This window comes from Peromyscus californicus, unplaced genomic scaffold, assembly GCF_007827085.1.
Source record: "Peromyscus californicus insignis strain IS unplaced genomic scaffold, ASM782708v3 Scaffold_14__1_contigs__length_90479793_seg_2, whole genome shotgun sequence".
NCBI classification, from domain to species: domain Eukaryota; kingdom Metazoa; phylum Chordata; class Mammalia; order Rodentia; family Cricetidae; genus Peromyscus; species Peromyscus californicus.
Window position 1 is genome coordinate 66,479,023 of NW_026294436.1, and position 16,326 is coordinate 66,495,348.

The 16,326-nt window shown below is 43.7% G+C and overlaps 1 protein-coding gene across 1 annotated transcript in view; it reads left to right on the forward strand.

Moving 5' to 3' along the window:
• Window positions 1-16,326, forward strand: part of Dnah14 (dynein axonemal heavy chain 14) — a 216,412-nt gene that overhangs the window by 161,140 nt on the left and 38,946 nt on the right. The window contains exons 62-69 of the mRNA XM_052736532.1: window positions 142-273; window positions 642-737; window positions 3,393-3,533; window positions 6,138-6,353; window positions 9,274-9,504; window positions 9,750-9,871; window positions 11,876-12,120; window positions 15,855-16,276. Of these exons, the coding sequence (XP_052592492.1) occupies window positions 142-273; window positions 642-737; window positions 3,393-3,533; window positions 6,138-6,353; window positions 9,274-9,504; window positions 9,750-9,871; window positions 11,876-12,120; window positions 15,855-16,276 (1,605 nt within the window). The remainder of the gene's footprint in view (window positions 1-141; window positions 274-641; window positions 738-3,392; window positions 3,534-6,137; window positions 6,354-9,273; window positions 9,505-9,749; window positions 9,872-11,875; window positions 12,121-15,854; window positions 16,277-16,326) is intronic.

Here is a 16,326-nt window from a genome sequence, read left to right on the forward strand (position 1 = left end):
TGTAGTCGAAAGGCCCCCCATCGGGGGCCACTTTGAACCCTAGACACAACTGTAATGTCTTCATTGCAGAGGCGGGAAATCATTCTTAGAGAAATTAGGGACTCGTTCTAATGTGCACTACATGCTATACATTCTCCCTAGGTGTTCCTGAAGCTCAGGAAGATTATAAATTTGCCTGATTTCAACCCCAACAAGATCGCTCTGGTTTCTGTGGCTTGTTGCTCCATGTGTCAGTGGGTTATAGCTTTGAATAACTACCACGAAGTACAGAAGGTACTCCTCGCCTCCTCAGTCTCTCTCGTGATGGGCAAGGGACATAGCATAGTTCTGAACGTAATTTGTATTTAGCAGTGCTCAGGTGGACCTCTGTGGAAAGAATGTCTACTGAAATCCGTGTTTTCACATGTCATGCTGATTCCATGCTTCTTTTAAATATTCTATGAAAGCTATGCTACATTTCCATTTGTTTGATTTAATATTTTGTCCATAACAAATATAAATATTTTGTCCCTCATGTGCATATATCAAATTCCAGGAAAGTTTATTTTAAAGACCGATATCTATAAATGTCTCTCAAGCATAAGACATTTTAAACCATATGCCTAACTGTTTAAACCCCTGGATGTGTTCCTCCCATGAAGGTGGTGGGTCCCAAGCAGGCTCAAGTGGCTGAAGCTCAGAATGTCCTTCGAATGGCAAAGCAAAGGTTGTCTGAAAAACAAAGAGGTTTACAGCTGGTAAGGTTTGGGGACTCCAGTTTTGTTTTGTTACTTGTTAAATTCTCAATGCCTTTAAGAACTACATAATATTGCCAAGGAACAGTCAATAAATCTCCTCAGGGATGAGTGTACTCCTCAGTGACAGAGCCTTGTCTAGTAGCATGTGGGCCTGAGACTCCATCCCTAGCACTCAAGGGTGCAGTGTGGAGAAGCCATTATCTCGGGAGAGCTTAGTGACCAAAAGTAAGAGTATAGTTAGGATTTTAAATCTGAGGACCAAGTAAATAACATAGATATGATATGTGAAGCTCTCCATCCGAACTACATAATAAATAAATAGCAATAGTGTTAATTATCATCATCACATAATACTATTTCACCAGATTTCTCCAAGAGATCTTTATAACTTTAGTCTATAAAATGTTCAGCCAGTATCTGTCAGGCGGTGGTGGCACACACCTTTAATCCCAGCACTCGGGAGGCAGAGGCAAGCAGATCTCTGTACATTTGAGGCCAGCCTGGTCTACAGAGAGAGTTCCAGGACAGGCTCCAAAGCTACAGAGAAACCCTAGAGTTTAATCAGTATCAACCTGGATTCATATAGTCCTCATTTCACTTGTTAATAGTAATTACTCTGTTAATTCATAAAGTCATATTTAATTCTCTAGTGTCTAGAGCTGGAGCTAGAATGGCAGTCACCAACTTGACATGTGCCACATTCTGAGTAGATGGCATACTGTGACGCACATGGCAAACCTGCTTGTTAAAGTCATGTTACATTCTGGGCAAAGAGAACAAGGAGGAGGATGTGTGTACACTCTCAAAGCTGAAAGGTTTGCATTACATCGGCTTTCGGTCCATCATCATCCATTCATTCATACACACACACACACACACACACACACACACACACACACACACACACACTATGTCCATCCACTCAGCCACCTATCCAGTGAGTGTCAGAGCCTAAGCAGTCCGACTCTGCCCAGAGGCAGCAGGGACCCACCCCAGCTTCTCCCTGAAACAGACTCACAACTCACAGTAGTTCAGTGGACCTGCTCAACATGTTTCTCAAGTACAAATCCCATGGTGCTGCCCGAGCTACAGTTAACTCCCTTGGCTTTATGCTCTTTATGGGAATTCCTCCTGTTATATACTTTCTTCTATTTCAAATATATGTCTTTTGTCCCTCTGGGCCTTAATGCAGAAAACTCTGAAAGTTGTAGGGAAACAGGCCTAGAGCTTACTAATCACCCATGCCCTCGTCAAAGCATCCTTTAGGAAATGCAGTAGCCACCACATAATTGTATGTTTAATTTCATGGCTATGTCCTGTACTTAAATAACTAGATCGTGAGGAGTGAGGGAAGACAGGAGAAAATAAGAAGCCAAGACCACATCTGAAAGTGTTAACAAGAGGCTGAAGAGGTGATTCATCACTGCTGCCCCAGAGAACCTGGGTTTTGTTCCCAGTTCCTATGTAAGCCAGCTTCAGGGGATCTGATGCCCTCTTCTGGCCTCCATGGACACCTGTATGGATGTGCACATACACACACACACACACACACACACACACACACACACACACACACACAATTAAAAATTAATCCTACCACAGAACTATATCTCCAGCCCATAATATATATATTTTTACAAGATATATTTTTGTAAAATTTAGTTTCATACTTTTGTAAAGAAATATCTAAAAGATGAGAAAAAAATTAGAGATCATAGTAAGCACAATTCTGTGTATACGGTTTATATATATATGTCGGGCCCACGTGACACAGTACAGCATGGAGGAATGGAGGGGCCTGTTCACTTCCTGGTGGCTAGAAAGCAAATGGGAGCCATGAGAGGGACCGCGGCCTGATAGCCCCTCAGAGGGCACGCTGCCGTGATTGAACCTCCTTCCACTAGGCCTCGCCTGCTGAAGGCTGTGCCACCCCCTCACAGTGCCACAGGTGGGAAGTAAGCCCTCAGCACACGGGCCTGTGGGGAATATTTCATATCAAACTATAATGCCAGCAAAGGGTGTTTTCTATGTGTCGTCTAGGGACTGCCTCAGACTTGCTTCATCCCTTTATCCTGACTCACTTATCCTCAGGTCTGCTCAGCGTATCTGGAGTGGGAAAAGTTCAGCCATTTTTTTTTCTACTATTTCTTTATTTTGAAACAGAAGTCCAAGGTGTGCCCTCTTTGTAGCTGAGGATGACCCTGAACTTATGACCCTCCATTCTCTAGCTCCTGGTTTGACACAGCACTGAAGATCAAGCCTAGATGTTCTTGTAGTGTGGCAAGCATGCCACCAGCTGGGCTACATCCCCAGCCCTCAGCCATTTCCTTTAGAGAATGAATTTCGATATGACATAGAATCATCTTTGTGAACAAATAAATTAGAAAATGGTGAATCTTCAAATGCTTAGGGTTACAAGAAGAGCTTTTGCAGAAAGCAGACGGCATTTCAAGCACTTCAGGGCAAGAGAACTACTTGCTGCTGGGTGTGCATTTCATTGTTCATGTAATCTATATGGGAAGGTTTGCCAGGACCCGAAAGGAAGGTGGTTACCCAAAAGGGAGGTGGTTACACGCTAAAAGGCAAGAAAAATGACAAACTACAAACCAAGTAAGAGCGAGACGTTTTCTCAATGATGAATTAATTGTCTTTCAGATTGAAGAACATTTACAGTTTTTACACACATCCTACAGAGATATTATTGTTGAAAAACATCAACTAGCCAACCGGAAAAAGCTGGCCACCAAGCGCCTGCAGTGTGCATCTGTCCTGCTAACTGTCCTGGAAGACGAGAAGGCACGGCTTCCCTTGGCTTTTAGTCTCCTTTCTAGTTTCCATGGGAGCAGCTTGCACTCACTTCACTCACACACTCCTAGAACTGCCTCAGTATCCGACCTCCTACAAGGATCTCAGGAGTCTTACTCCAGTGAAGCAAAGGAGTCCTGTGAGGTTGTTAGCCAGGGTTCTTCTCCTCTGTGGCTAAGATGGCAGCACATTTCTGTCTGACGAGGCCCAGGGGCAGCCTTCCAATGGCCATGTTGAGTTGTTCTTCCTCAGCCTGGAACAATGCAGGTTGAGGGAGTGGACGGAGACAAAAGGAAATAGCTATCACTAGAGTGGAAAGCGAAAACTTCATTTTGCTCCATTTTATCTGATTTTTAAATTTTTCTAATTCATTCCTAATAAGCTGGCTAAAATCTTGGTTTAGTTACACTGCACCTACCCCAAAGGATATTACAAAATCCTCAAGATACCTTTAACTTGTTATAATTATTTAAATTAATATATTGTGGAAGGCTCTTTAAGGACAGCAATATGGTTGTGGTATAAAGTCATACCAACCAGAGGGAGATTGCTGTCCTCAAAACTTGACTGATGTCCCTAAGCGCCCAGTGACTGCTGAGCGGGGGCTAGCACCAGCATCATTCCTGGTCTTCGAAGCCTCGAGGAGTGAATTTCTGTTAACCATGCTTTCTCCACTGACAACCAAGCACATGCATGATATTCTCTGCACTCCAACTTCCTCCTTTGAACATGAAGTCAGTGGCGTTTCATTCATTTATTTATTTATTATTCGTTCATTCATTCATTCATTCATTCATTTATAAGGCTCCCTATGTAGCTCTGGCTGACCTGGAACTCACAGAGATCCACCTGCCTCTGTCTCCCTGCTGAGATTAAAGATGTGCATCACCATGCCTGGCTCAGTAGCATTTTTCTAATGGGATGGTGAAGTGGCAAATGAGGATTTCACACTACAGTGTCTGCTGACAGTGGATATTCAGCAGACGGGGGGGGGGGGGGGTGTGATCAGTGTGCGAGCATCAGTAGAAGGTGATTTTGTTACTTGTTTTATGAGACCAGTTCCCATGATGCAGCCAAAGCAGGCCTGGACTTCATTATCAGAACTAGTTTTCCTCTCAGAAAACAGTTCTTTGACAGGGGCAGGGTAAGATTTTTGTAGTCCATTTACTTCTGTTTCAAAGCTAACAGAATTCTTTCATTTTATCTGACTGGAATTTTCTCCAGATCACAATAAAAAAAAAAAAAAAAAAAAGGATTGCCAGGTAGTTTTAGGTGGTATGTGATAAAGGCCCTAGAGAAATCCATCTTAGGGCTCTGTCGCCCTTGCTGGCCCAGAATTGATGCCAATGCTCCTGAGTCAGCTCTGGAGCACCGAATTGGCAGACAGGTGCCACCACGCCCATCCTGGCCACTATTACATGTTATTCACCTTGTACAACTTGAGCATGGTATTAGCGATGGCAATGCTAGACCAACACAGAGACCATACGTTTTTAAAGCCTCTCGTAGTGTTGGGCTAGGGAGATGATCCCATTAAAGTGCTTGCTACACAAACGTGAGCAACTGAGTTTAGATCCCCAGCACCCATGAGAAGTACATGGGCTGGAAGGAAGAAACAGGCGGGTCCTGGGGACTTGCTGGCCAGCTAGTATAGCCCAAGTTGATGAGTTTCAGTGTAGCTAGAGTTTTCCTGCCTGGCCCACAGTCAGGACAAATCTCTCTCACCTGCCAGTCCCACAGCCGCTCAAACCCGACCAAGTAAACACAGAGACTTATGTTGCTTACAAACTGTATGGCCATGGCAGGCTAACTTGCTAACTGTTCTTATAGCTTAAATTAATCCATTTCTATAAATCTATACCTTGCCACGTGGCTCGTGGCTTACCGGCATCTTCACATGCTGTTTCTCATCATGGCGGCTGGCAGTGTCTCTCTGACTCAGCCTTCCACTTCCCAGCTTTATTCTCCTCCTTGTCCCATGTACACTTCCTGCCTAGCCAATGGCCAATCAGTGTTTCATTTATTGACTAATCAGCAACACATTTGCCATACAGAACATCCCACAGCATTTCAGGTTCAGTGAGAGACCTTATCTCCAACAGATAAATAAGTAAATAAATAATAGGAGTAGGCTAGGGAGATTGCTTAGTGGGTAAGAACACTGCTGTGCAAGCATGGGAATCTAAGTTCAGATCCCCAACAACCACGTAAAAAGCTGGGCATGGCTGTCCTGCATGGTTGTAGCCCAGCATTGTGAAGGACAGAGACAGGAGGATTGCTGAGGTTTTCCAGCTGCCAATCTAACCAAGTTCAGTGAGAGACCCTGTCTTGAGGGAGTATGATAGGGATAGAGCCAGACACCTGAGGTGGCCCTCTGCCCTGCACTTCAGACCTGCACATGCACACAAGGCATATGCTCACACACATACACACATGTGTGCACACACACCAAAAAAGTCAAATAAGATGGAGAAGACTAGAGGAAGACAGCCAGTGTGCGCATGTCCACACATGCACGCACAAATATCTACCACACACATAAATATTTCATACATAATTATCAATTCAATAAACTGATTTTTTTTTAACGTTTAGATTCGATGGCAAGAAACAATCAATGAAATAGACAACAAGCTGAAAGGCATCTGTGGTGACATACTTCTTTCGTCCGCATGCATTGTCTACGGCGGAGTCTTAACGCCAGAATTCCGCCAGCTAGTGATAGAGAAGTGGGAGGGCTTCTGCACTAAGTACAGAATTCCCTTGTCATCCAAATTCTCCTTAATGGAAGTGATGGCGGAAAAAAATGAGGTAGTAACAGAATTCCGTTATCCAATTAAGTGGCTTTTTTTTTTGGTGGTTGGATTGGGGGAGTGTGTGTTGGGCATGGATGTTTTTCCTAAATTATTGTGACAAATGAAAATATTGAAGTTTTTCAGCCTTTTATTCTTTCCTTTTTAACTCACAGATCTAATGCCTCAATTTGCTATATCGGTCCTGTTCCTCTTTCTCTAATAAATCCACAAAATGTTCTTTTTCCTATTGTAATCCTACCACCCTGCCGTAATGAATCTAGCCAGTTTCTCTCTCTAAAACTCCTTTTAGTAATAAAATTAGTGCAGTTATTGAACCATGGGTGCATTCTTAGCCATAGCCAAAAGCACAGACTTATATTTACCAATAGATATCTATTGTTTATTTATATAGGTCCTTTGTGAGTATTTAAAAGATTGGAAAAGAGAAATCCCTACTACTATTTAATCCTCATCATTTTAGATCAGCTTCTTCAGTGATAACGCTACTTAAATAGATCTTACAACCTGTAAGGTCAGGAGGAAATACCAGCCTCTCCACTTCATAATGAATGACCATCTAACCACATCTAACCACATCACTGATTGCATTAGATATATATGAACTAAATGCTCCAGTTTTTAAAAGTCTAAAGTCACAAGAGCACATAATAGTTTACGCCAAAGCACAAAACAGAAGCCATGTGTTATTTAGAAAGAACACATCTAAAACATTAAGATTGGGAATTTTTTTAAAAAGGAGAAAATATACCACAGATTACAAATAGATGAAACCCCCAGAAGGGACTACTAAATTATCAAAGCTTACTTTGCACTAATAATGGGTTTAATTCTCCAGAACTATATTAATAATTCTAAATTTGTTTATTGATAACATGACTTCAAGTATTAAGCAGACATTTTTAATTCATTCATTTATTTTACATCCTGACATCAGTTTCCCCTCCCTCCTCTCCTCCCATTACCTCCCCCATCCACCCCTCCCGACCCCTCATCCACTCCTCTGTTTCTGTTCAGAAAGGGACAGGCCTCCCATGGGTGTCAACAAAGCATTGCATATCAAGTCGAGGTAGGACTAAGCTCCTCCCCTTGTATTAAGGCTGGGCAAAGCAACCCAGTATGAAGAATAGGTTCCTAAAAGCTAGCCAAAGAGTTAGGGACAGGCCTGCTCCTACTGTTAGGAGACCCACAAGTAGACCAACCTGAACAACTGTCACATATGTAGAGGGCCTAGGTCAGTTCCATGCAGGCTCCCTGGTTGTCAGCCCAGTCTCTGTGAGCCCCTATGAGCCCAGGTCAGTTGTTTCTGTAGGTTCCCTTGTGATGACCTTGACCCCCTGGCTCATACAGTCCTTCCTCCCTCTCTTCAGGATTCTCTGAGCTCAGCCTAATTAAGCAAATATTTTAAAAATAAAAAAAATAGAGAGAGAAAAGAGATAAACCTACTGGAGTGGCTTGAATGAGCTGTCCTCCATACGCTCATATATTTAAATACTGGCTCCCCAGTTGGGTGGCACTTTTTGGAGAAATATTGGTGGGGGGGGTGCAGCCTTGCTGGAGGAAGGAAGTCTGTCACTGGAGGCATGCTTTGAGGGTAAAAGGCTTTGCCTACTTCCAATTTGCTCTCTCTGCTTCAAGCTTGTATCTGAAGAGACGAGTACTCAGCTTCTTGCTCCAGCTGCTGTGCCTGCTGTTTACTGCCACGCCCCTGCCATGAAGGATTCATGAAGTTCACCTAAGCTCTTCCTCCCATAAGTCACCTCGGCCCAGGTGTTTTGTCACAGCAGAAGAAAAGTAACTAATACAGAAGTTGGTACCAGAGAGTAGGACGTTGCTGTGAAGAACCTGACTGTGTTCTTTTTTTATAGGAATGTGGAAGAATTTGGGACTTTGGACTAGAAAAGCGTTTGAATGCTATAAACAGAGATTAATGGTCCATTCTAGTAGGTAACCGGCAGTCAGTAATGCTGAGAGTGGCGTGGCTTCGGGGGGACTGAGGACTTTAATGACAATTAGGATGGATGCCACCCCATGATAGTTTGGCAAAGGAGCTGACTGCCTTCTGCCCGTGTCCCGAGAACTTGCCAAACACGAACCTGAAAAGTGGGAGAGAGAAGGGCACACTAGCAAATTTAGTGTCACAGCCAAGGCACTGCAGAGGAGGCTGCAGCTGTGAAGGAGATCTCCATTGAGGAGAGGCCTGGTGTACCCTGGAGCCGAGGGGAGGGCAGACTCCACCCAGCTGAGCTTTCAGCTTGATAAAATTAAGGCCTCAAGGAGCCTTGTGCTCCTAAAAAGCAACTTCAGACAAAAGCTGCCAATGTGGTTCAAGGGGGTCAGGGTTTGCCCCAAGGCAGCCAGCCTGGCAGTGTACCACGTGGTTCTGGCTTTAGAGGAAAACAGAAGTGAGAGGGAAGATGAGGCCATGAAGAGCGGGAGGCTCATCAAGGCAGAGTTAGCCCCTGAGCCGAGTCCTGGCTGTGCATCTCGTTCTGAGAGTGTGGCCATAGGCACATCCCTGGACTTCCCGCCTCAGCTTCTTCATCTGAAAAATTAGAGTGTTTGTAGAAATTTAATGAGTAATTGAATACATGTGCTTGATAGGTGGTGAGTGAGAAATAGAATCACTACTGTTGGTTTTCATAGCTCCACGTGATTGTGTGTTTCCTGTATGTATAGAGCCTGAGAGTCCTGGAAACAGGTCCCTGACTTTATGTTTATTTTCTGTTTCCACAGTGTCTTAAATTACTCATCATAACAAAAATCCAACTTGTTTTATTGTTTGCTCCCTTGGTCTTTCTAAGGATGATTTGTCTAAAAGCAATGATTGTTTAGGATCCTTCATGGCCCTTTACAGGACCTGAGCCTGTGCAGAAGTTTCTGAAATAGTAAAAAAAATACTGGTGTTTCCATTCCAGATCAGCCGATGGCATAATCAAGGACTGCCCCTCGGTCAGCACTCAGCAGAGAATGCCATCTTGATGAAAAGTACTCAGCAGTGGCCACTGGTGATTGACCCCCACAAGCAAGCACTCCACTGGATCCGTCAGATGGAAGGGCCCCGGCTACAGGAGATTTCCGCTGAAGATAGCAGTCACCGCCAAACAATTGAAAATGCCATGCAAGCAGGAGGCTGCGTCCTCTTGCAGGTATTTGGACGATGGAGCCTAATTTCTTCTTTCTATTGCACCCCTTGTTATATGCAATGAACATAAATGTAGAAGTTTTAAGTGTTCAGGATCTTTGTCAAACAAATGTATACATAATTACATTTGCATGCATGTACTATGTATGTGCACACATGCACAGAGTTCAGTCCTCTTATGGTATCAACCATGTGTCTTTTCAACTGATTTATCTAAGACTTTTTTGTGCGTCTGTTGGACTTTTTCAGAATGTCCCTGAAGCAATCCCTCCCAGCTTGAAGGCAATTCTAAAGAAAGACATTTACCAGAAAAGAGGGCACTGTTACATCAGAATTGATGATTTGGAGATTGACTACGATGAAAGGTTCAGGTAATGCTGCTCATAATCAAATCCAGCCCTATGTTTTATTTTTTAAGATAAGGAACATTGAAGGCCTAGTGAACCCATCCTGAGGAGTGTGATCCTGAGGGAAAGGGTGGCTGTATCATCAACATTCCTTTGGGTTTTGTGGTTTATGGCTGTCACCCACGTTCACAGAGTGGGTGTTATCAGTGTTGTCAGGCTGTATGTGATGGGGACTGTGACCAGGGCTGAGCAGGAAGTCAACAAACTGGAAGCCTGGCCCACTTAGTCCCGAGGAATTTGATCTGATCCCCTTGACCAACACCAACACAGGCACGATAAGCTTTGGCCTCTTTAAAAAGCAAAAATCCAGGCCTGGAGTGGTGGCTCGGCCAGTGCTTGCTGTGAAGCATGAGCGTCCAGGTCCAGAACACACGTGTGTAAAGGGTGACATGCATGTACAGTCTTAGCTTGGGGAAGGCAGAGGCAGGCCAGTCCCTAGAGTTCAGTAACCAGTCATCCTTGCCAACTGAGAGAGTCTGTCTCAAGAAATAAGGTGGAGAGTATTTGGGGAAAATACTTGAAGTCAACCTTTAGCTTAGACACACACACACACACACACACACACACACACACACACACACACACACATACTCACACACACATTTATATTTAGTATTCAGAACAAAAAGAGATTTTGCCCAGGGAGGTAGAAGTACTAGGAGGGACAATTGGAATCCTTAACAACAGAAACTTCCTTGCCTCAGATGAGCACCAGGGAGGACCGGGCTCCTAGACAGCCAGCATCCACCAAGGCACTGGGGCTAGTGGAATTGGAGGTCCTTTGTCTCTTGAACTCAAACACTGCATTCTGTGGGAAACAGCAAGGGTGATTCTTGGAGAGGAATTTATCCTGGGTCCCTGGGGGAGACATAAGAGATAGGACCCAGAGTTCCATATAGCAAAAGCAGGTCGCAAAGCTGTGTCATCATGGTCAAGGATCCTTCTGCAGGGGCTCATGCAGGTCACACACTCATCTCATCACAGGGGTTCATGTGTCTCAGTAGCTTCAAGAGAGATAGCAAGGAGCCAGAACAGTAGCCAGTGCCCTTAAATGCATTCCATGTTCCTGGCTTCTGACAGAGGACCGGAATTAGAACTACTCATTTGTGAGGTCCCTGTCCCTAAACTGCCTGGCCGGCTTTTCTACTGCCCTTCCTCTCAGCTGCACAGCGTCTGAGGCTCCAGCAGGAAGCCACCTCCTTCCTCCAGGCAGCTTCTCGAAGAACTATGTTGTGGTGACATTTGATGACCACAGAAACACAGTTCCTGGGGAAGCCTTTGGGGCTGCGTGAGAGCCTTGTCTCTTTGTGGGCAGAGCCACGGGAGTCATAGTAACTGTGGCCAACTGATCCCCAGAATGGATGTCTTCCAGAGAGTGGGGAGGGGGGTGTGATGCTTTAAAAGACAGACTTGGGGACAGATCTCCACTCTCTCAGGCCATGCCTCAGCCTCCCCTTTTAAAAGTGGAGTGGACATGCCCCTGCTCTTCTTAGTTGCTATAAAAACAAAACAAGACCTAGAATCTCATTCTGTCTCACTACCTGCTCTAAACCACCACCGTCCCTCCTGCCCTTCCCTCCCCTGTGCCCAAGCTGTCCTGCAGCCAGAAAGTCCAGTAGCTCCAAAGGAGCTGCCACCACAGCCCAAATCCCCCATTGCCTTACAACTGCAGCCACAGAAACCATTCTTTACAATGATCTTGTGACATCAAAACTCTATGACCATTTGTGTTTCCCCTGACCTTATGCTTAAATCTAGTAAGGATATAATTTATGGCTGTTTTTAAAGTATAAACACAGACTTGTTCACATAGTATAAATGAAGATCATGCATTGAGTACAAAACTGAATAACACTAAAAATGAATCTTTTCACTTCCAGAACAATATATTTTATATTATTTAGACATTTGGTTTCATCTTATTCTTCTGTAAGTTCTTTGAATAACTGGTGTCTCTCTTATTTTTAGGTTGTACTTATCTACAGGATTAGACAACCCCCACTTTCCTCCATCAGTTTATAACTTTGTTACGATTATCAACTTCACGGTAACATTCCAAGGCTTGCAAGATCAGCTCTTATCTACAGTAGTAAGTCATGAAGTTCCTCATTTAGAAAATCAACGAGCCCAGTTATTAGAAAGTATTTCTCATGATGCTGTAACTCTGGAGGAACTGGAGGATAAAACATTGACCATACTGCAGAAAACAGAAGGTGAGGAAAAATCCTGAGTAGTATGATCAACAAACAAAATAAAATAAAAGTCCAAAGAAGAAACCATGAGGTTATTTTCTGAATTGGTACCCAAAATGCCAAGCCTCCATTACTACCAGATAACTAGTTGGGATGGGTGAGTCCCACCCACCCATGTCTAAATTTCATGTTGTGAATTTTGATGTTCCTCGGCACCCATGTTTGCTTAGTTCTTTCTATACACATTTGACCACCAAACACTGCACCGAAAATTTTAAGCAGATCTCTGGGGGTGGGGGAGGTACTTAGGGTCACCAAGTGTGTTGATCCTAAAGGACTTTTTACAGAGAAATAATCACGTGACTCTTAAATATCACATTAAAATGTGGTATTTATTAGCAAAGAAGTCAAAATTGTTTTCCTCTTGTTGGAAGAATATCTAAGAATATTTTTGTAGCAATAAAACATAAGTTGATGTCAAATTCTTCCTGACTCACACTGATAAAACCACACCTAAGTCAACTGGAACAAAACACAGTTTATATGACCCTCAACTGTCTTTGTGTTTTAATTTGTGTCTCATTAGGAGACACAATATGTTTCTCAACTACATTAGTTCTCAAGGTTACATATAGAAATGCTCTATAAACTTACTGCACTTATATCTTGTCTTTTTAAATATAAATATCCAGTGAGCTCTGTACACGTTTGCCTGACCCTGAACTTCACAGATAGGTTCTGGCTTCTATTGACTTTTTTGGTTGACTTTTTAAAAGAAGGGTCTTTCTAAGTAGGCCAGGCTGGCCTTGAGGAGGCCTTAGCCTCCTGAGTGCTGGGATTGGAGTCTGGCACCACCACATCCAGGTGGATTTACTTTTAATATTTACTGTTATTAATTACTGTTTGTCTAAGGGCCCATGCCGTAGAGTAAAAGCCTGGTGCTACCAAAAACTTCACTAAAATAAGCTAAAAACTAGGAGGTTGGAGAGTTGGCTCCAAAGTGGAGAGCCCTGGCTGCTCTTCAGAGGACCTGGGTTTGGGTCCCAACATTCACATGGCGGTTCGCAACCATCTGTAACTTCTTTTCCAAGGGATCTGGTGTCCCATGTGTTACACAGACAGACGTGCAGGCAGCAAATTCATACATTAAGATAAAAATAAATCTTTAAAATAAAACTTAAAAACAAAAACCTATCAATAGTAGTAAGTACAGCTACAGTTTTTTGTTTCATAACATCATGTCAGGGCCTTTTCTTTTGTCTTTTTTCACCCTATGGATCCTTTGCAAAAATATTATGGCTTCTAGTTTTGTGTTTTTGATGGGATTTCTGAGTGTGCAAATGAGCATGTTGCTGTGGCTTTATCTGTTTATTGTGCCTTTTTGTGGGCTCTTTTCCTTCTGTGTGTTGTGACATGTTTATATTTTATTTTATTATTATCCTTTAGAAGCCAATTTGCTTTCTAGCGAGAGACAGAGAGGGGGTCTATCCAGGTGGGAGGGGAGGTGGCGAGGACCTGGGAGGCGTGGAGGGAGGGGGTACCATAATCTGGATATATTATATGAAAAAAACTACTTTCAATAAGAGAAAAAATGAAATAAAAATAAAAAAAAACAGAATTTGACAAAGTTTGAAGTACTTCTAGGAACTATGCAGTGTCCATAAAGGGCACTTCATTCTGTGAACCACTCATACGAAACAAGTGAAAATAATTCAATGTCCATCAGAGAAATACCTGTCTCTATTATGCCTTTGATATTTATGCCCTACCAGATTTTTGTCTTATTAGAGGATAAGATCATTTTAGCTGCTAACATTTACTAAAAATGATTTTTAATATAAAAAAAACCATTCTTAAAGATTTTGTTATTTTGTAATTATGTGTACTTGAGGCAAGTGCACAGGTGCCTGCAGAGCCCAGAAGAGGGCGCCAGATCCTCTGGAGCTGGAGTTATAGGGAGCTTTGAGCCACCCCATGTTGGTGCTGGGAGCAGAACTCAGGGCCTCTACAAGAGCAATACTGCTCTTAACTGATGAGCCATCTCTGTAGCACCCATAATCATTCTTTTTTTTTTTTAAGTGGGGAGCAGAAACCAGAAGCAAAGGGACAGGCTCTTTGTGGCCACATGCTTTCTGGATGAGTCAGGGCAGGGTTGGGGACCCAGCAACAAGGCTGTCTGCTCACCACTTTTAGGGACTGGGACCACGGCCACCCCCACTCGCCCTAGGTAATGTGAATTGGGGGTGGCTAGGCCCAGAGAGGGGCAGGCTTCCCATTTAATGGCCCCAGACTTCCTAACCATAGGTGGGGTGGATTGGGTTGGTTCAGGCCCCTCGTGCAAATTCATGTCCACCCCTTAGCTCCCAGGCCCAGGCTAGGTGTCCAGGGCCTGATGCTCTGCCCCAAGGGAGAGACGAGAGCCCCTCTGGCACCGGCTGCCTCTGGGGTGTGCAGTCAGGCCCCGCCCAACCAGCCTGTTGGATCTGGGCTTCCTGGTGAAGTTGGAATCCCTGAGGTACCTGCTGCCTCCAGGAGGGTGCCCACAGTAGGTCAGAGACCAGAGCACTCCTCTGGGGGCTCCCATGGTCTACACACAGTGCGTGGGTGTGGGAGACAGGTTGTGGGGACTACCTATCAGCAGCCATAATCATTCTTTAAAAATATAACTAAGCAGGCCAGATGTGGTGACACATGCCTTAAATCCTAGCACTTGGGAGACGGGGGCACTTAGGAGACAGAGACATTTGTGTCACTGAATTTGAGGTCATCCTAATCTACATAGCAAGACTTGGTCTCAAGAAAGGGGGTGAGGGGAGAAAGAAAAGAATGAATAAGGGAGTGAGGGGAGAAATAAAAAGGGGGAGAGCGAGAGAGAGAGAGAGAGAGAGAGAGAGAGAGAGAGTTTATAATGAAATTCTTAGCGCTCCCTTTAAATATTTGAAGTGGGAAGAATTTCTGTCTGTCTAACATGGTGCTTGTTCAAAAGAAGAGTTGCAGTCTGATAATTTGAAGAATGACCTTCACTGGTCAAAACAAAGTAGCATAGTGTGTTATATGAAATAATAGTATGCTTGCTATTGTGGGGGGGTAGGGGGGACTAGGGATCAAACCCAGGGTCTTGTGCATGTAGGTAATGCTCCAACCACTGAGCTACATCCCCAGCCTCTGTGTGTGTCTGTCTGTCTGTGTCTGTATATCTGTCTGTCTGTCTGTCTTTCTATCTGCCTATCTGCCTGTGTCTATGTCTCTGTGTCTGTCTGTGGGTATAGGTGTGTCTGTGTGTCTGTGTGTCTGTGTGGGTGGGTGGGTGTGTCTATGTGTGTAAGGTCAAATGTATTCTTTATGATGAAATTGTTACTGATTATGTTCCTGTAATAAATACAGAATTCACAAACACAGTTAAGAAAAGGGAGTGGAAAGTGGGACCTGCATAGTGTCAATCCTACTTCTTAGAAATATGATTGACCATTTCAACTGTCTGAGCGACCCTTCCCTGAAGTCCGTGCCCACACTTGGGTCTGTCTTTACTTTTTCTGAGCTCCTCTTTCTCTCCTAAACCTTATGTCTTATTCTAAATTAAAATTTCTTTAATAAAACTTCCAACTCCGCTTTACTATTAAAAGAAAAAGAGGAACAATCTGCACATGAAGCTGGCAAAAGGCTCACAGGGAAAACTCTCACAATGCCCAGAGTGGGAAAGAGCTACTTGCCATTTCAACGGGTTTTGTTTAAATTCACACTTTGTTCATTTTTAGGAAGTGTTTTAGATGATGAAGAAATTGTAGAAACCTTATCAAAATCCAAAATGACTTCAAATGAAATTTCCAAACGTATCAAAGAAACAGAAAAGGCAGAACGTGAAATTCAAGCAACTCGCAAGAACTACCTCCCCATCGCCACACGGGGCGCCCTGCTCTACTTCGTGGTGGCCAGTCTCACCCAGGTGGAGTATATGTACCAGTTCTCCCTGGAGTGGTTCCGGCAAGTTTTTGTTTTCTCTACAGCTTCCAAAACCAAAGAACAAAAGCATGATTGGAAAATGGACGAAACATCTCTGGAAAAAGCCAGTGAGATTTCTTTAAGTGTCTCAAGTCAACAGAATCTGAAAAGTGAGAGGAATACCTTAACAGAGCATACTAAGAATGCAACAGATGTGCTGACAAGAAACGTGTTTAGGGTAAGCCATCCTTTTACTATGAGTTTTTCCAACACTACCTCTCGGACTCA